This window comes from Pelophylax lessonae, assembly GCF_965119305.1.
Source record: "Pelophylax lessonae genome assembly, chromosome: 5".
NCBI lineage: Eukaryota > Metazoa > Chordata > Amphibia > Anura > Ranidae > Pelophylax > Pelophylax lessonae.
Genome location: NC_138772.1, coordinates 273,107,972 through 273,128,401, shown reverse-complemented (window position 1 = coordinate 273,128,401; position 20,430 = coordinate 273,107,972). Strand labels below are relative to the sequence as shown.

Genomic DNA, 20,430 nt, shown 5'->3' with positions numbered 1-20,430 from the left:
TGTGCATTCAGCAGCAGGCAAGGAGGAAGAGACTGCGGAACCAGAGAATGTCTTCCTTGTTGACTGAGATTCATGTTTTGGAGGAAAGTAATAAAAAGGGCCCCACAGTCACTATATCAGACCGCCTAACTCAACTTAGGCTAGAACTCCGAATCCTCCTACTGGAGGCCTCGGATTAACACCTCAATTACCTAAAGCAAAAATCCTACTCACAGGCTAACAAGGCTGGTAAATTTCTGGCGAATAGAGTTAAGCAAAAGCAAACAAAGTCTAGAATCCCATTTTTGATAGACCCCGTCACTAAGGCCAAAATTACACACCCGCAGGCTATTGCGGATGCCTTCGCATCTTTCTACGGTTCCCTGTACAACCTAAAAGATGACCCCTCAGAACACCAACCCTCAGTGGCAGACATAGAGAAATTTTTCAGCGCCATCAATCTACCAACACTCTCCTCATCCCAACTGGCCTCCCTCAATGCACCCATCACGCTTGAGGAAGTCCAATCTAGCATTAAAACCTTACCGAAAGGCAAGTCACCAGGGCCTGACTGTCTCCCCAACGAATATTACCAGCTATTCCTTCCTCACATAGGTCCCACGCTGACAGAGGTCTTTAACAAAGCTATGACTGATGCTAATCTCCCCCCTGACATTCTGAGTGCACACGTAGTCACCCTCCCGAAGCCCGGCAAGGACCCAACCACCCCAGCGAATTTTCGCCCCATCTCTTTACTAAATTCGGACGCTAAAATTTACGCGAGAATCCTATCCAAACGTATTCAACAGTTTCTCCCCTCATTGATAGCCAAGGACCAAATGGGCTTTACGCCTGGTCGCCAGACATCCGACGCCACGAGACGAATGGTAAATATTCTCCACCTAGCACACCGACGTAAGATACCTGCTGTCCTCCTAACGTTAGATGCCGAAAAGGTGTTTGATAGGGTACACTGGGGTTACATGGAACACACGTTACAAAAATTTGTTTTTTCTGGCCCTATCCTCTCTGCTATACTAGCCCTATACTCCTCTCCCTCAGCCCATGTGTACACGTCAGGGATAGTGTCCAAAAGCTTCCCCATCACTAATGGCACGAGGCAAGGGTGCCCCCTCTCCCCCACGATTTTTAACTTACTAATAGAACCCCTCGCCGAAACTATTCGTTCACATCCTCAAATCATTGGCTTTCCTTATCCCTCATACCACCACAAAATCACATTATTCGCGGATGACATCATCCTCATGCTGACAGAACCATCTAAATCCCTCCCAGCTGCATACACGATCTTACAACAATTCCACAGTATCTCATACTATAAGCTCAACGTGTCCAAGTCCACGGTCCTGACCCTTGGAGTTGCGCGTCAGACACAAACTCTACTCGCATTGTTGGTCCACGGACAAAATCCACTACCTAGGTATTGACCTCCCAGCCGATCCCACAAAACTCCTAACAGTTAACGTGACTAGACTTCTCCACAAATTAGACACGGAAACCACACATATGCAACCTCTGTACTTATCATGGCATGGAAGAGTAGCCGCATATAAGATGTTTTTGCTCCCTCAACTTTTATACCTGTTTAGGGCCCTTCCCATTCACTATCCAGCAACATGCTTAGCCAAATTCACATCTCATATGAAAAAATACATATGGGAGGGGAAAATGGCCCGTTGTTCTGCCTCTGTCCTGACCACCAAAAGATGCCATGGAGGAGCTGCAGTTCCCGATATTCAAGGATACTATTGGGCCACTGTACTAGCTCAAACCCGCAACTGGTTCCACACAGTATATGCCCCCCTTTGGGTAGACTTGGAAACCAACATAGCCCCCACCGAGAACCTTAGGGACTTACTTCTGGGAGATGCATGGCTCCCTTGGAACCTCTCCTCCTTCTCCCCCACCATGCAGGCCTCCATAAAGGCCTGGCGCAAGGTCATCGGGCCCGACAAGGACTGTGCCCTTCTTCCTACTGAAAATATTTCATCCTCAATCCTACACATATATTTGCCTGACCTCCCTGTGAGTGTCACTACCCAGGGGAATATCACGACTATTCAGCACCTATACAGACAATCCTTCCTCATGCCCCCTGACCAGATTCAGACGCAATACCAAATACCGCGCTCCAGGTTTTTCCAAATTTACCGTATACATCACTTCATGAGACAACACCCAGTCCAGCACATTAAAGTGGAGGGGAAAGTATGGGAGCTGCTTACGGCAGCCCCCAAAAATACACCAAAATTGTCCAACTTTTACCATGCCATTCTAAATACTGGTGATTTCCTCAAAACAATGACCATGTTCAAGTGGGATAGAGATCTCAGGGAGTGTTTCTCGGTATCCCGATGGAAGCTTGCATTGTCAGAAGCAAATAGATATACTCATTGTGCTAATCACTGGGAGATGACCCTTAAAATCACCCATAGATGGTACTACACACCATACAGGTTAGCGGGTTTCTCTAACAAATACTCCCAATTCTGCTGGAGAGAATGCTCCTGTGTAGGTACAATTTTTCATGTGATGTGGTCCTGCCCGTCTCTTACTATCCTGTGGAACCAAGTGTTCAGCTATATAGCGAAACACACGGGTTGTATAATCACACCCAATCCAGCTCTGGCCATCGTGCACCTAGGTATGGATACCCACCCTCAAGTGTACAGACCATGGACATCGCATGTCCTACTAGCCACGAGAACACTAATTTTGAGGAGGTGGAAGTCCACAGACGTACCTAACTTGACTGAAGGGATCTCACTGTTACGTACGAACTATCAGTTTGAAAAATCTATAGCCATTAATAATTTGCAGCTACATAAATTCACTAAGTATTGGGACTTTTGGTCCAAAGATTGAAGTTTAATCATTTCTTATTGTGTGTAAATGACGTTGATGATTGACATGCACTTGTTGTACTGCCATGTACTTGTCACATTGAAATGCTACGTGTTTTGTTTGTTTGACTTAATTCTTTAATAAAAAATATTTTCAAAAAAAAAAAAATATGTTTGAAAAGGTAAAATAAAAAAAGGCCTTATAAGGTATAGATCTTACATGTTTGTTCTCCTTAGGTTTCCGGCAAATGTACCAGATGTCAAATGATTTGCATTAACCAGTCAACTGGTGAGAAAAGGGGAGAAATTTTACGGACTTTATCATCCAGCAGAGAGGGAAAGGTGAGCATTTAAAAAAAAAAAAAAAAAATCTGAATGTATTGCAGTCCATAAAATGACTTCTTACTCGTAAAGCCTTAAATTGTATATATATTAATTAGAGAAATGTTATAGAGTTGTGGAGAATTTTGAAAGGCAAACTGGCAGCATAATTGTAACAGAATGTAGAGAATGTAATGGAAAAAAAAAAAAAAGATAGTATAGATATTCTATAAGGTTCCAGTATTGACTTTTTTTATGTCATCTGTGAGTTTTTTGTTTTTTTTTGGCATCTGTGTTCTAATGGGGAGAATTCCCTTCCTGTCCCAGGAACAGGAAGTGAAAGGAAATTTCTCCAAAATTAGGGAAATCCTTTCTTCTTTCCTTTCATGGAAATATGCGTCCCTGTTGTAAGCTTTCCCTAAAGCATGGTATCTAATACAAAAGCCCAATTCTAGGTATAAATATAATACCTCCTTTTTGCTTCCCCACCAAATCACAGTCAATAATTTATGTCCACACGCTTTAAAGAAAATGTGCAGTGTCCAATCCTATGAATATAAATTGGTGGGTTACAAAATAAATATACAATTGTCATAATAGATCAAACAGTACCTTTATATACAAAAAAAAAATTGTGTCTCTTGACCAACATCTGTAAAGTGAAATGGTGAAATACTGTGTGTTGTGTTTGTATACATTAGAAGTATAATTAAAAAATACAATCTAAGTTTAATTCTAACAATCTATACATTTGGGATTTAGAGTTTTAGGGTTGGTGTTAAAGTTTTTAGGGTTTAGTGTTTTGGGCTTTTTTTTTTTTTTGAGGCAGATATGGACTTTTTTTTAGACATATTATAGCTAGTCTCAATGTTTTATTTTGGGCCAGCAGCATGAACTTGTTTTGGACACAGACAAAGCTGCCCTTTTTTTTTTTTGCAGCACATCACGGTATATTTTTGCAGTACAGTTTAGTGCACCAAATCCCTTCAGTGTAAAGTGCACCATAGCACTACATCCTCATTCCCCCTACTGCTATAACTGCTAATAAAGTTATTCCCTGTGTTCATAATATTATGCAAGCCTAAAGGGAGAAGAAGAGGTTCTCCATCTATGCAGCTGGTAAGGGGTGGGTAGATTCTGCATCTACAAATGCAAAAAGTACAACTTAGTAGAAAATACTTCTTCGGCCCATTTATTTAACTACAGAATACCCTCTCATGTCCAACATGCCTCCAAGCTTCAGATCACTAAAATGAAAAGCTGCAGTGGCAGTGGCTGCATTAGTGAAAATTAGGTTGTTTTTACAACCACAGTGAACAGGGCTGGCTGCAGGCAGCAGTCACAGGCAGCGCCTAAACCATATGACTGTATACTACTTGAAGTCCAGTAATACACTCAAAATTTTATCGAAAAAAAGACCTGCCTCATCTCTCTTGTAAATTGCAGCCTAGTAAATCTACTTACGTATTGTTCAGCAAGTCTGTACAATATTTCTGGCTTCTCCTTCCAAAATTGCAAAATTAAAGTAACTTTATATGCAACAGGTCTGTACAATACCTCTGGCTGTTGTTTTAGATATTCAAGTTTTTTTTCATGATAAATCCTGCCTGTACTCTATTTCTTAATATGCTGCCCACTAAAGCAGCTTACATAATGTGCATAGAGTCTGTGCAATATTTCTCATTATTGTTTCTGTAATAATGAATTGTATTTCATGATAAAATTGCAGCCTAACGAAACTGCTTATATAGTGTACATCAAGCCTGTACAATATTTCTGAAGGTAAAACACTCTTATATTAATTTCACAATGAAATCAACCTACTATATTTCTGGGTGTTGCCTCAGAAACAATACACTCTAGATTTTATTTTAAGATAAAATCTACCTGGTCTCCCCCTCTAAAACTTCTGCCTATGAAAGCAGCTTACATAGTGTGTTTTAAGTCAGTATAATATTTTTGGATAAAATAGTACAATCTAACTATTTCAGGATAAGACCTTCTCTCCCTTTTTTTATTTATGGCCTAATAAAACTGCTTGCATACTGGGCCTCCAGTCTGTACTATAATTAAATTTGTTGTCTATAAAATAATGCACTCGGATCTTTTATCCCTTCGTCGCGTACCAGTATGCAGAGCCTGACAAGGGTGACCTCTGCACAGTATGAGTTCTGAGCTCCCCTGGATGTTAAAACAGGCTCTGCAAGGATGGAGGAAAGGCACAAGTGCTAAGTTTTAGACACTGAGCAGGAACTTGGGAGCCATGGTGTGTAACAAGCACAGATACAGCTGGTAGTGCACTGTGGTAACGCCAAGCCCAGTTGATGATGGAGTCAGGTGCCACACCTTGTTAAGTGACAGCTGAACAGAAGGACTCCAGAATGTAAGCAAAACCAGAGTCCGAGATAGGCAGAAGTTGGCAACAATAGGATAGCAAGGTGCAGAGTCACTAGGCCGAGGTGTAGTCAGTTATATTCTAACCGAGTCTCTCACGCTACCACACAAAGTGTGAACTAATTTATGTAGTCAGTAGTGCAGGCCAGGAGGCCAGGATCTGTAGTGGAGACAGAAAACAAACATAAGCAAGCAAGGATAATCCATGAGCAAGGTCAGAGAGTCAGTAACAGGATCAATGATGCACATCAAGACTGGATCAGAGGAACAAAGCTGAAGACCATAGAGGAAAAAACTAGTGCAGAGCTCAAGCTTAAATAGGCCACTTGTCAAAAGTGGACATGCACCCATTTCCACACATGTGCGTGCTCATACGTGTGGGCAATTATGACTATGCAGTCCATTTCTGATGCTCATATAAATTGACACCCCCTATGCGCATGCGCTTTTCCCAAAATGGGCAGCTTGACAGGTCCTGAGGAATGAAGATGTTGCTTTTATGCTAGTAAAGACTATACTTTTCCTGCAGGTTTATACTGAAATATGGCTGGGGTATACAGAGTCTGAATGGAAGCAGCTGCTGCAGGAGGGAAGTGGGTAACATCCAGGTGGAACAGGACTGACCCACTCACTCATATCTGCGTTTCTCAGGCGGTGGTCAGTTTGAATGCAGTCTTGATAAGTTCCTCTAGTAAGCTGAGCGCTTTGATTCAGGCTAGTTCATCTTTTAATGCGTCAGAGAGTCTGAGATGGTACTGATAGCAGGGAGCAATGTCAGAGCTCTGCCACAAAATCTTCAGCTGGCCTTCAACCTTACTGAAGGGCAGGAAGTGTTAGTTTGGCAGTTGCAGAGCACTAAGGGTCATCTTAAAGCTGAGCCATGTCAATAATTAAAGAAGTAGTAGTGTTCAGGAATAGGCTATAGTGCTCCCACTGTTGATGAGCCCAAGCCTGTGGTCCTTGCTGGATTCTATTGCAAAAAGTTGTGGTTGCAGTGTAAAGTAAGGCAGGTGTTTTTGAAAGCTCAGAACTTGATACAACTGGGCAGCAAGGTACAGAGCCACTAAGAAGAAGCATGATCAATAGTCCAAAAAGGGATCAGTAGTAGAGGCAGACAGCAAACAAGAGTAAGTAAGGTAAACTAAGAGCAGTGTCAGAGAGAAGGTCATGCCAGTAACTGGATCAAGGATGTGCATCAAGACTGGATGACAGAAACAAGGCTAAAGGCCATAGAGCAAAGAATTAGTCCAGAGATCAAATTTTTTTTTTTTTGAAAATTAGTTTTTATTGAAATTTTGCACATAAAAACAGACAAGACAATGCCACGCAGGGCAACAAGCACAAACAGTGACAACAGGTCAAACCCCCCCATATCTCCCCCCACCCCCCCCCCCAATCCAGGCTCCACCCAGCACGTTCAGCGCAAAAACAAAGCTTCCATCAGCAATAAAGATACCCCTCAAGTCTGCTCCAGCTATCAAGGAGCAAGGTCATAGAACATATAGATTAGTCCAGCACAGAAACCATAATCAGCAACCCCATGCCTTGTTCAAAAAATAGAGAGACTTCTACATATGCAGCAAGTACACAATGAATATGAGAATATCACCAACTGGCATGACCACCCCCCCCCCCCCCAGACAACCCTGAACAGCAGCACACAGAACACTAAAGCTGAGCAACGGAGGTCGAGGCCGGGGAGTCTATCCATGTTTTCCACACTTTATCAAACTTGCGGGGGCGTCCCCTACTGAGATACGTAGCCTTATAGAGCGGAGTCACTTTATTAACTAAGCCCTTCCAAAAGAGGATCGTGGGAGCCAAGGGACTTTTCCAGTGTAAGAGCAGGGCCTTGCGGGCATAGAAAAGAAGTAAACTGACCAGAGTACGAACGGCCCTCGCAGGGGCCAAGCCATCCACCAACCCCAAGAGACAGACCTCCACGGAGCTGGGGAGCGGAATCTTAACCACCTCCACAATGCAAGCTAAGACGGATGCCCAATAGTCCTTGACCACTGGGCACCCCCAGAAGATGTGGCTGAAGTCCGCCGGAGAATGCGAACAACGCCAGCACTCCGCCGAGGCCGTCTGATAAATACGTGCCAGCCTCACCGGCGTGTAATAAATCCGATGCAGAAATTTAAAGTGAATCAGGCGGTCCCTCGCAGAGACTAGGTAGGCGAAGGGTGAACTCCACATATCATCCCAGTCATCACCATCCAGGTCAGGCACCTCCTCCACCCAGCGTTCCCGACACCTACGTACAGCAGGTGGAGTGGTAGCAAACAATTCCCTGTACAATTCCGAGAGGGGCTTCCGCATATCCACCGCCTGTATCGCCGTTTCAAGAGCTGAAGCTTTAATCACAACTCGGGGGGAACCGAACTGTGCCACAAATGCATGGCGAAGTTGAAGATAGCGAAAAAAATACCTATTTGGAAGATCATAACGCGCCTTCAGGGCATCAAAGGTGCACAGCTCCCCACCAGAGACAATATCCCCCAGTAACTTCACCCCCTTAACGGCCCAGAGGGCAGGATCAGGGATCGAGGCAAAATGAGGAAACTTGGGGTTCCACCACAATGGGGAGGCCGGGGAAACACCAGTTGCTCCCGGCTCCACTAGCATCTGCATCTGTTCCCAGGCTTTGATGGTGGAATGCATCGTTCCCGTCAGCTCAAATTTAGCCCTGGACACCCGATGCAGTAAAAGTCGAAGACTCTCGTAGGAGCCCAAAACAGCCGCCTCCAGCACCGTGGCAGAGTCCCCATCTTCCCCCGTAAGCCAGCGCCGTGCCACCACCCCTTGCCCGGCCAGGAAATATTTATAAAGATCAGGTAAAGCCAGTCCCCCCTGACCCCAGGGCTCCTGTAACACCTGCATACCAATTCTAGGAGGAGAGGTACCCCAGACAAAGGAACCTATCAGGCCATGAACGCGGCGGAAGAAAGAACGTGGGACCCACACCGGAGAATTTCTAAGGAAATACAGAAAGACAGGGAGGAGTTTCATCTTCACCAAATTAATGCGCCCCAGAACCGAGAAAGGTAAGTCGCGCCACACCTCCGCCCTGCGTTTAAAGACCTCCAGCAATGGGTGAAGATTCAGATTGAGATAGTCCGCCACCCTCGCCGACACCCTGACTCCCAGGTAGGTGAACTCAGTCACCCATTTCAATGGCAACGCTCCATCAGCTGCAGCAATGGCACCAGGATCAATAGGGAGCATGGTGGATTTATACCAATTAACCCTTAGGCCGGAAAACTTTGCAAAAGTGTCCAGGATAATGAATACCGCCCGCAGGGAAGCATTGGGATCCTTCAAAAATAAAAGCATATCATCCGCATAAAGCGCCAGGCACTCTTTAATGGAGCCCACTTCCAGCGCCCCCACCTCCAGAGACGCACACAATGCAATAGCCAAGGGTTCAATCATCAGGGAGAACAGAAAGGGCGAAAGAGGGCAGCCCTGCCTAGTCCCCCTACCTACCTCAAAAAAGGGAGACAGGGTGGATCCAATCTTCAACGCCATACGTGGGGAAGAATACAACAGGGAAATCCATTTGCAAAATTTAGGACCAAACCCCATGCGCCTCAGCACCACCCCCATGTACACCCAATCCACCGTGTCAAAGGCCTTGGCAATGTCCAGCGACACCACCACTCTAGTGCCAACAGAGGCATGCGACACCTGTAAATGAGTAAACAGGTTGGTGTCCGTGGACTTGCCCGGCATGAACCCGGTCTGATCAATGTCCACCAGGGAAGGCAGGACCACTGCCAGCCTAGTAGCCAAGACCTTCGTGAGTATCTTGAGATCCACATTGAGCAAGGCAATGGGGCAGTAGGAGGAACACAGGGTGTGGTCCTTACCCGGCTTGGGCAGGAGAACAACATACGCCTCGAGCATGGAACTCGGCAGGGCCCCCTGATCGAAACACGCAGCATACAAAGCCTGGAGCCTGGGAGCCAAGGAGTCTGAGTACTGCCGATACCACTCCACCGGGAACCCATCAGGGCCCGGCGATTTATTGGGGGGGAAGGAAGAGATGGCTTTCTCAATTTCCTTCAACATGATGTCATTGTCCAACCACGCACTGTCCTCACCCTCCAAGACCGGAGCCGGCAATCCAGACAAAAGGCGCTCCAACTCCTCCAGGTCATATGCAGGCAGGGGTGAATAGGTTTCAGAGTAGTAATCCATAAAGACCCGGGAGATCTCCCCCGGGTCCCTAACCAGTTCCCCTGAACTAGACTTAATGCATGGAACACTTACCGAAGCCCTCTGATCTGCCACCAAAAAAGCCAACAGCTTACCATTTTTGTCCCCCTTCTCAAAAAGTGACTCCGCTCTATGTTTAAGGTTGGCATGCGCAAAATCAGTATCCAACAAAGCCAAACGCCTCCTGGCCTCCTCCAGGGCCGCATAGGCCGCCGGTCCCGGAGTAGCCGAGTATTCTTCCTCCAACCTACGGACCTCCAGCAGAACAGCCTCTCTATCAGCATTAGCCTCCCTACGGGATGCCTTAATTGCAGAGATGTAATGACCCCGCATAACCGCTTTGAAAGCATCCCACAGGACTACCCCAGCCGTGGACGAGGCATGATCTTCCCAATACGCAGGCATCTGGGGTTCCACCTGCTGCATCACCTTTTCCGTCTGCAGCCAACCCGGCGAAAGGTGCCATGCACCCCTAGTCCCACCCGCTCCCACCCGCAGAGTCAGCAGCAGTGGGTTATGATCGGATAGACCACCCGCCAAATATGTGGCATCCTGGACCAAAGTAAGACAAGGCTCATTAGCAAAAGCCAAATCTATCCTGGACACCGTTCTGTGCACCCCAGACCAGCAGGAGTAGCCACGTACCCCAGGGTTTTTCCAGCGCCACAACTCCGTAAGCTGAGCCGCAGAAGACCAGGACACAAGTTCAGGGGACGACAGTCTACCCGGGTCAGAGGAGTCCAGCCCGCCATCCAGAACAGCATTGAAATCCCCCCCCATGATTAGAGGAAGGTGCATATAAGGGGCCAAGGTCACTAGGAGATCTACCAGAATTTGGGAGTGGAACGGGGGAGGTAAGTAGACACTCACCAGTACCACCTGCCGGTGAAAAATCTCCAGGAGAACAATAACATATCGTCCGCCAGGATCCGTAATTTCCTTTTGAATCGAGCAGGGTGCATTTCTTCCCAGCAAAATAGACACCCCACGGGCATACGTGGAGTACGTGGCATTGAAGATCCTCTGAATCCAAGGCCTCTTCAAAGCAAGCACCCTGCTTCCATCCAAATGCGTCTCCTGGAGGAGGATAACATGAGGTTGAACAGATTTAATATACCGAAAAATGGCTGTGCGTTTCACCTTGTCATTGAGACCCCGCACATTCCATGACATAATCTTAATTAGCTCAGCCATAGAACAGCAGAGGGGTACATAGCAGGAGGGAGCCGGAGGACCAAGCACAGCCCGAGGACCAACCCGATCCTCCAACTCCATCCAGACATTCAGCAATATATACACATAAATAAAAAAAACAGTGACCACCGGATGGAGCCTGGAGCCAAGAACAAAAACGTCCCTGCTGTGATACCCAAACCTGAAACAAGAAAAAGTGCAACAGGGTATCCAGCCTAATCCCAAAACCCAGCAAAAAATTTAAAGGCATGGCTGCAACATAGAACCGCAGCCGGTGTTACTCGTGTCCACCAAAGGCAGCCCCAAAAAGGGGGGCTGTCAGATCGTCAGTCCCCAAAAAGGGAAGGAAAGCAAAAAGGGGGGAAAAATAAAGTCAAAAAGGTCCAAAACGAAAAATAAAAGGGTAAAAGAAAAAAAAAACAAAACTTGTAAGTAGGCCGAAGAAAAGGTAAAAAAACCAAGCTGAAAAAAAGTCAAGTTCAACGACGTGTAGCACACAGAGCTCCAATGAACTGCAAACCCTTCCACAGCCCCAGGGATAGAAGCAAGGATCTGACCCAGGGCAACCCAGGAAACTTCAGGGCAGGATCATCAATGCAGGAACTATAGATGCCCCCCCATCAGCTATTGAGGAGTCAGACCGTGCGTAGACAGGAGCTGCAAATAGGGGGTACAGTGAAGCAGGGCCCTAAGAGCCCCATACCATCCGGGTGAGCAGGTGTACTAGAGGAGATTAAATGGATTCCAACCAGTCTGCAGCCTCTCCTGCCGAATTGAAGAAAAGGACGGATCCCTTGTAGTCCACACGCAGGCGGCTCGGGTACATCATGCCATATTTCAGGCCCTTGGTTCTCAGGAGTTTGCGCACTTCAGTAAAGGATCTGCGTTTTTTCTGCGTTTCCACAGAGAAATCAGGAAATAACATTATCTTGCTGTTCTCAAACTGAAGTTCCTCCTGCTTCCTGGCCTCAGAGAGGATACGATCCCTGTCACGGAAGTTCAAAAAGCGGACCAGAAACGGGCGCGGGGGGGGGGGCCCGGGTGGCCGAGGTCCCGTGGGAACCCTATGGGCCCTTTCCACCACATATGTCGGGGGAGGGGGAGGCAATTTGAGTAGATCACAAAAGAATTTCTCAGCAAACAATGTAGAATTAGATCCCTCAGCCTTCTCTGGCAATCCGACCACCCTTATATTGTTGCGACGCTGTCGGTTCTCAGCATCCTCCATCTTGTCTGCCATAGCATTCACCTGGGCCTGCATGGCAATGAGTTGTGCCGAATGGGAAGCGGTGACATCCTCCACCTCAGACACCCGGCCTTCAGTCTCAGTCAGGCGCCCCCTGATTTTATCCAAATCATGGCGGATCAGGGTGCATTCAGAGGCCAGGTGGTCAATCCGGAGCATCAGGGCAGTTTTTGAGGCGTCTATAGCAGCCAGGATGGGAGCAGTGATATCCCCCCCTCCAGGTGACCCCCCAGTCTGTCCAGCGGTCCCCAGTAATGACCCCTCGGTACCCGAGTCCATAGGCTGTGCCAGAGGAGGGTTCCCGTCCCCCGCAGACATTTTCCCCGACTTTGAGGAGGCTCGGGCGCCTGTGGCTGCAGAGGAAGAAGAGGAGGCCTGCACCCGCAAGATGGCGGCGGCCGCTTTCGCGCCTCGCGGCGGGACCGATCGTTGAGGCCGCGGGGTCAGTGTTGAAACCCCGGATTTTCTCCCCGGCATTCGTTCCCCACCTGTCCCCGATGCGGAGGAGGGCAAAACCGCCGTGATCCGAGGCACAGGGGCCGTGGATGGAGCCGGATAAGATCAGGATGGAGAGGAGCTCTGCAAGAACACGTCCGGCGCCTTCTACATCCCGGCCACGCCCCCCCAGAGTTCAAATTTAAATAGGTCACTTGCTAGCAGTGGACGTGCACACACTGATATGTGTGGGCAATGATCAATATGTAGTCCTTTGGGCATGCTCATAGAAATGTGCATGACTATGTGCACACGCATTAGCCAGAAAGCATGTTTTAGTCTTACGGCTGGCACCATGTTCCTGACACTCACAATAAAACTTATCTGGTTTCTCTCTCGAACTGCAGCCTACTAAAGTTGCTTACATAACATGCATTGCCTGCATAATTTCCCTGGCTTTTTCAGCCACTCTAATTTTGAGATTTTATTTAAAACCTGCCTGTTCTCTCCCTCAGACATTGTGGTCTAGTGAAACTTTTTTACATACTGTGCTTCAAGTCTGTACAATATTTGTCTGTTTTCTTTAAAAAAAATAGCTCAATAATTTTTTTTTTTTTATTAAAACTTGTCTGATATTTCCCTTCTAAGTTGTGGCCTAGTAAAGCTGCTTACAGAATGTGATTCGAGTTTGTATAATATTTCTGGCTGCTGTTCTGAAATGCTGCACTCTATATTTTATTTCATGATAAATCTTGTCTAGTCTCCTACTTTAAACCTGCAGTCTAGTAAAACAGTTTATAAACTTTGCAGTGATTTTGTACAATATTTCTGGCTGTTGTCTTAGAAATAATAAATACTTATATTATTTAACAATAAAGCCTGCCCAATCTCTCCCTTTAAAACTGCAGAATACTAAAGCTGTTTGCATAGTGTGCATCAAGTCCATACAGCATTTCTGACTGTTCTCTCCTCCCTGAAATTCCTATTTACATGCACCAGGTTTTTACAATATTTCTGGCTGTTGTCTCCGAAAAACACATAATTTGTGTTTTTTTCTTTTTCTTTAACCACTTCAGCCCGGGAAGATTTTACCCCCTTCCTGACCAGGCGCTATTTTGCGATTCGGCACTGCGTTACTTTAACGGACAATTGTGCAGTCATGCAACACTGCACCCAAACAAAATTGATGTCTTTTTTCCCTCACAAATAGAGCTTTCTTTTGGTGGTAGTTGATCACCTGTGTGATTTTTATTTTTTGCGCTATAAACAAAAAAAAAGCGACAATTTTGAAAAAAAAAAAAAAACAATATTTTTCACATTCTGCTATATGACATTCTCAAAAAAAATGTAAAAATACATTTTTTTTTACATTTTAGGCCACTTTGTTTTCTGCTACATATCTTTGGTACAAAAAAATCACAATAAGCGTATTTTGATTGGTTTGCACAAAAGTTACCGCGTCTACTAACTATAGGAAATATTTATGTCATTTTTATTTATTTTTTACTAGTAATGGCGGCAATCTGCGATTTTTAGCGGGACTGCGGACAGATCGGACCCCTAACTGACATTTTTGACACTTTTGGGGGTACCAGTGACATTACTACAGTAATCAGTGCTAAAAATATGTACTGTTACTGTAATAATGACACAGGCAGGGAAGGGGTTAATCCTGAGGGTGATCAAGGGGTTAAATGTAAGCCTAGGGGAGTGATTCTAACTGGGGGGGGCGTGGCTTCTGAGATGACCATAGAGACATGCGATCCTTTATAGCAGGATCACATGGTCTCTGCGATCATCCCAGGGAGAAGGACGGACGGCTGTGTTTGCATCAGCCGACCGTTCTTCTCTCTCAGCGGTAGTGGTGGCTGGTGCTCAAAATTTTTGGGGGGGGTGGCGCAAACAGAAAAATGTAATAGGCATTGCTTTGCGGCAAAAAACGCAGCAAAAAATTGCATGACTTTGAGGTCACAAAATTGTGGATGGGGCCTTCAGTAATCAAACTATAGTGAGCCCCCTTCAATGCACAGTGACCACAGCGTGCCCCCTTCAATGCAGAAAGACCACAGCGTGCCCCCTTTAATGAAGAGTGACCACAGGGTGCCCCCCTTAATGCAGAGTGACCACAGCATGCCCCCTTCAATGTAGAGTGACCACAGCGTGCCCCCTTCAATGTAGAGGGACCACAGGGTGCCCCCTTCAATGTAGAGTGACCACAGCATGCCCCCTTCAATGTAGAGTGACCACAGCGTGCCCCCTTCAATGCAGAGTGACCGCAGCGTGCCCCCTTCAATGCAGAGTGACCACAGCGTGCCCCCTTCAATGCAGAGTGACCGCAGCGTGCCCCCTTCAATGCAGAGTGACCACAGCGTGCCCCCTTCAGTGCAGAGTGACCACAGCATGCCCCCTTCAGTGCAGAGTGACCACAGTGTGCCCCCTTCAGTGCAGAGTGACCACAGTGTGCCCCCTTCAGTGCAGAGTGACCACAGCGTGCCCCCTTCAATGCAGAGTGACCACAGCGTGCCCCCTTCAATGCAGAGTGACCACAGCGTGCCCCCTTCAATGCAGAGTGACCACAGCGTGCCCCCTTCAATGCAGAGTGACCACAGCGTGCCCCCTTCAATGCAGAGTGACCACAGCGTGCCCCCTTCATTGCAGAGTGACCACAGCGTGCCCCCTTCAATGCAGAGTGACCACAGCATGCCCCCTTCAATGTAGAGTGACCAAAGCATGCCCCCTTTCAATGTAGAGTGACCAAAGCATGCCCCCTTTCAATGTAGAGTGACCACAGCATGCCCCCTTCAATGCAGAGTGACCACAGCGTGCCCCCTTCAATGCAGAGTGACCACAGCGTGCCCCCTTCATTGCATTGTGACCACAGCATGCCCCTTCATTGCAGAGTGACCACAGTGTGCCCCCTTCAATGCAGAGTGACCACAGCGTGCCCCCTTTAATGCAGAGGGACCACAGGGTGCCCCCTTCAATGTAGAGTGACCACAGCGTGCCCCCTTCAATGTAGAGTGACCACAGCATGCCCCCTTCAATGTAGAGTGACCACAGTGTGCCCCCTTCAGTGCAGAGTGACCACAGCGTGCCCCCTTCAGTGCAGAGTGACCACAGCGTGCCCCCTTCAGTGCAGAGTGACCACAGCATGCCCCCTTCAATGTAGAGTGACAACAGCATGCCCCCTTCAATGTAGAGTGACCAAAGCATGCCCCCTTAATTGCAGAGTGACCACAGCGTGCCCCCTTCAATGCAGAGTGACCACAGCATGCCCCCTTCAATGTAGAGTGACCAAAGCATGCCCCCTTTCAATGTAGAGTGACCACAGCGTGCCCCCTTCAATGCAGAGTGACCACAGCGTGCCCCCTTCAATGCAGAGTGACCACAGCGTGCCCCCTTCATTGCAGAGTGACCACAGCATGCCCCCTTCTTTGCAGAGTGACCACAGCATGCCCCCTTCAATGCAGAGTGACCACAGCGTGCCCCCTTCAATGCAGAGTGACCAGCATGCAGTGCACTTACCTGATGCAGCGGCGGCTTCTCCTCAGTCCTCCGCGTCTCCCGAGTCCTCCTCCTTGGCCAATGGCAAAGGTTCGCCTTTCGGCCAATCAGGAAACAGGTCTCTGACCCGTTTCCTGATTGGCAAGGAGGAGGATCTGTGTGACAATAGCGAATATTCATTCGCTATTGTCACACAATGGATGGGCTCAGGGCGCACTGCTCTGCGCCCCGGGTCAACCCTTTTCTGAAGCCTATTAGAGCCTCTGGCTCTAATCACGTGCTTCAGAAGAAAAAAAAAACCCCATTGAACTCCATGCGTCCGGCTACCCACATGTAGATTAGGGGGCAGGACGCATGGATGGGGGGGCGGCGCCCCTGCGCCCCCAACGCACCGGCCGCCACTGCTCAGTGGGGAAAGATCGAGGGTGTCAGGCGGCAATTGGGGCTGCCTGACACACACGCTGGCTTCCCCGCTGACAAACGGGGGTGGGAGCTCGCTGGCCAGACTCACAAGAGCGAGCGCCGTACATGTACAGGGTTTCGCCCAGGAGTGGCTGCCTGCCGCAGGATATCTGTGGCGGGCGGTCATCTAGTGGTTAATTACATTATTAAAACCATCCTGGTCCATCCCATAAATTGGCATTTCTACCTCCACTTGCCACTAGTGTAAGAAAGTATGTGTCAACACTGACCACCAATGCAAGGGAACATTTTTTTTTTTTCCCATTGACCATAAATGTAAAATTAATTTTTTTCACTTGTACTGATCGCCAGTGTACGGGGGCAGTGTTTATCAGCCAATTCATTTTTATGTCCATCCAGTCCTAAGATTTCCACAGCTTTGCTACACAGCACAGTCTTGTCTTTTAGGGAAGGGGACCTGATCTTTCTCTAGTGCAGTTTCTCTTTCACTTACTCACCACTCCTACCTTTGATAGGACACTAAAAGCAGAAATAGCATAACGATCAGCTCATATCTGTCACTCTGCTCTCCCTCCACTAATATGCTTTTCACACTGCAGCACACCTAATTGGCTTCTTGTGCTACACCCCCCCCCCCCCCAAAAAATAAAATATTTGTTTGTTTTTTTACTTTGGATAAATATGCATATTTTATTCTACATTTTACCCTATTATAACAACATTAAAATTGTATTTCTATTAACCACTTGCCGACTGCCCACAGTAATATTACTGCGGCAGTGCGGCTCCCCTGGGTACAGTCACGTAGTACTACCTGACTGGAGGGGAAGGGGTTTCGGCGCCGCCGGAGTATAAACACAGCGGGAGGTGGGCCGCAAAGGAGAGGCGGCGATTGCTGACTTCCTCTCCCGATCATCCGGTAAACAGAGAGAAGATCTTCTGTGAGACAGTCAGGGATGGATCTGAAGTTTCAGCTAAGCTGAAACTGCAATCTGTCTGTGTCTGTTACAGAACCCCCCCCCCCCCCCCCCACACACACACACACACACAGAGTTAGTAAGCATTCAGGCATACATTAACCCCTTTGATCACCTCCAGGGTTAACCCCTTCACTGCCAATGGCATTATTACAGTAACAGTGCATATTTTTAGCACTGATTACTGTAGTAATATCACTGGTACCCCCAAAAGTGTCAAAAATGTCAGTTAGGAGTCTGATCTGTCCGCCGCAATGTCGCAGTCCTGCTAAAAATTGCAGATCCCGCCATTACTTGTAAAAAAAAAAAAAACAATAAAAAATGACATAAATCTTTCCCGTAGTTAGTAGATGCGATAACTTTTGCGCAAACCAATCAAAATACACTTATTGTGATTTTTTTTTTTTACCAAAAATATGTAGCAGAAAACAAATTGGCCTAAAATGTTAAAAAAATTTTGATTTTTAATTTTTTTTGGGAATGTCCTATAGCAGAATGTGAAAAATATTGTTTTTTTTCACAATTGTTGCTCTTTTTTTGTTTATAGCGCAAAAAATAAAAATTGCACAGGTGATCAAATACCACCAAAAGAAAGCTCTATTTGTGGGAAAAAAGGATATAAATTTCATTTGAGTACAGCGTCGCACGACCACGCAATTGTCCATTAAAATAATGCAGTGCCGAATCGCAAAATAGGGCCTGGTCAGTAAGGGGGCAAATCCTTCCGGGGCTAAAGTGGTTAAAGCATGTTATTTACAAATGAAATTAAGTTTTTTTTTTTCTATTATTTTTTCTTAAAACGCGCCACAATTTAACTAAGTAAGTGAATGAATGAAAAAAAAATGTAAAATGAATTATAAAAAATAAATAAACAGAAATCAGCTGCAAAGTATTAGCTTGGAGAAAAGGGAAGGAAAGAGTAGATTAGGGATAACTAAGGGTTAACAATAGGTTAATCAGTCCTGGACTTTGACCTGCCACACACCCCCAAAAAGCGTTTTGTAAAAACTTTGAGTGTGCGGTACACTCAGCTCCTCCTCCTGCCCTATAGCTCCCTAGCTGAATTTACAAGTAAATCGTAGTGGACTACAATGTAACAATGTTATTTTGCTACATTGTAAATACTTTGCTTGAGTCCCCGTTCACACTGGGGCGACCTGTGAGGCGACCTGGTCGCCTCACAGGTCGCCGTAGGTCGCCTTCCATAGGGAAGCTGCGGACCCGTTCTAATAGGAGCGACACAAGTCGCTCCGACTTAGAAAAAGCGTCCGGAGCTTCTTTGGGGCGACCCGGAGCGACCGTCATAGACTTCAATGTTATGAAGTCTGTGCCGGCCGCTCCGAGGTCGCGGTGCGCTGCTCGCACCGCGACCTCGGAGGTCACCCCTCGAAGTCGGATTGCCCCAGTGTGAACGGGGCCTTATTCATAGCCTTATTCATAGCATATTCATAGATCTGCTTATTCATAGCATGACCTATGGTCGGAAAATATAATTTGCAAGTTAAAATTAAAAAAACGAATTTATTAGGCCTCATTCACATGTGGCGTTTTAATCCATACCATGTGCAGGGCCCAGTTTACTATCACAGGCATGCACAGGTGTTGTGTGCATCCCCATAGCGTCAGTCCCATGACTGCCTATTGGGACACACAGAAGCTGTCCAGACACAGCCACTGCTCCCAATGTGAGTTTTTGTTTACATTCTTATAACCTGCTGTATTGTTTTCCTTATTTTGCAGACAACATTCGGAATGTACCTGCTGAATTCACCATGTTCATCTTACCCAACTTTGCTGAGAGTTGGCACAGAAGTGTCATTTAGACAAAAAGAAAACCAGCAAGGTGTACACAGCAATGAGGAATCTCTGGAGAAATAATGTTTAGAAGAAACCAAAAGGAAACCAAAACGGCAGAAAAATGTAGCTCTATTCAACCTTAATGAGATAAGGTGCACAAAAATAGTTTCAGGGTAAAAGTCAGAGTATTCTTAGGCTTCATGTACACGGGACGTTTAAAAACCTCTCCTGAACGCTAGAACTTGACAGCTAGTAACTGACGGTTAAAAACTTCTGTTGTGCCATGTTTACATGCCACTTTTATGTACGTTTAGCGGCATTTACGTTTAGAAGCGTTTTTACATTGTAAAATGGTCAGAAATGTATCCCCAATGAAAACACCTATAAACAAAATGCTTATAAACGTGAGTTACTACGTTTAGACGCGTTTACAAGCATTTGGCATTTCAAATGCCAATAATCGTCCATCTGAGCGCATTTTTCTGCTTTCAAAAAAATGCCACTAAACTCAACTGCCTCTAAATGACTTTCAATGTCTCAGTGTACATGGACAGATAAGATAACAGGAGAGTCCAGGGGCTGCTGAAAAAAAACCCAACTGCTCCTAAGTGCCGGTTCACACTACTGCGGATGCGCTGATCGCATGTAATTCGGAGCGCACTGCTCCTTCATTACATGCGATCTCCTGTGCGGATGCGAATTCAGCCATACACTTTGTATGGCTGAAATTCGCACTGCACTCGCACAAAAGACGCACAGGACCCTTTTTTTCAGCCGCATCAGGATCAGATCGCACAGTGGTTCACACTTGTGCGATCCGATCCTGTGCGAACTGTTAGATCGCACTGCGATATGCGATCAAACTGGGGGTGTCGTTAACATTTAATTGACACCCCCTGCGTATCGCATATGGCAGTGTGAACTGCCTCTAGTGCGGATGCGATGCGGGAACAGGCTGCGAATTCGCAGCCTTCCCACATCGCACAAGTGTGAACCGGCACTAAATGTCCGTTTATCAGCAGAAGTGTACACAAGGACTAAATCAGCAATGGAATCAATGCAATCCTTATGCAAA

General features: G+C 46.6%; 1 protein-coding gene across 1 annotated transcript in view; it reads left to right on the top strand.

Moving 5' to 3' along the window:
- Positions 1-19,530, top strand: part of MOCOS (molybdenum cofactor sulfurase) — a gene marked incomplete at its 5' end in the record, with an annotated part of 544,533 nt that extends 525,003 nt beyond the window's left edge. The window contains 2 exons of the mRNA XM_082258939.1: positions 3,081-3,185; positions 19,299-19,530. Of these exons, the coding sequence (XP_082115065.1) occupies positions 3,081-3,185; positions 19,299-19,436 (243 nt within the window). The 3' untranslated portion in view covers positions 19,437-19,530. The remainder of the gene's footprint in view (positions 1-3,080; positions 3,186-19,298) is intronic.
- Positions 19,531-20,430: the final 900 nt, after the last annotated feature.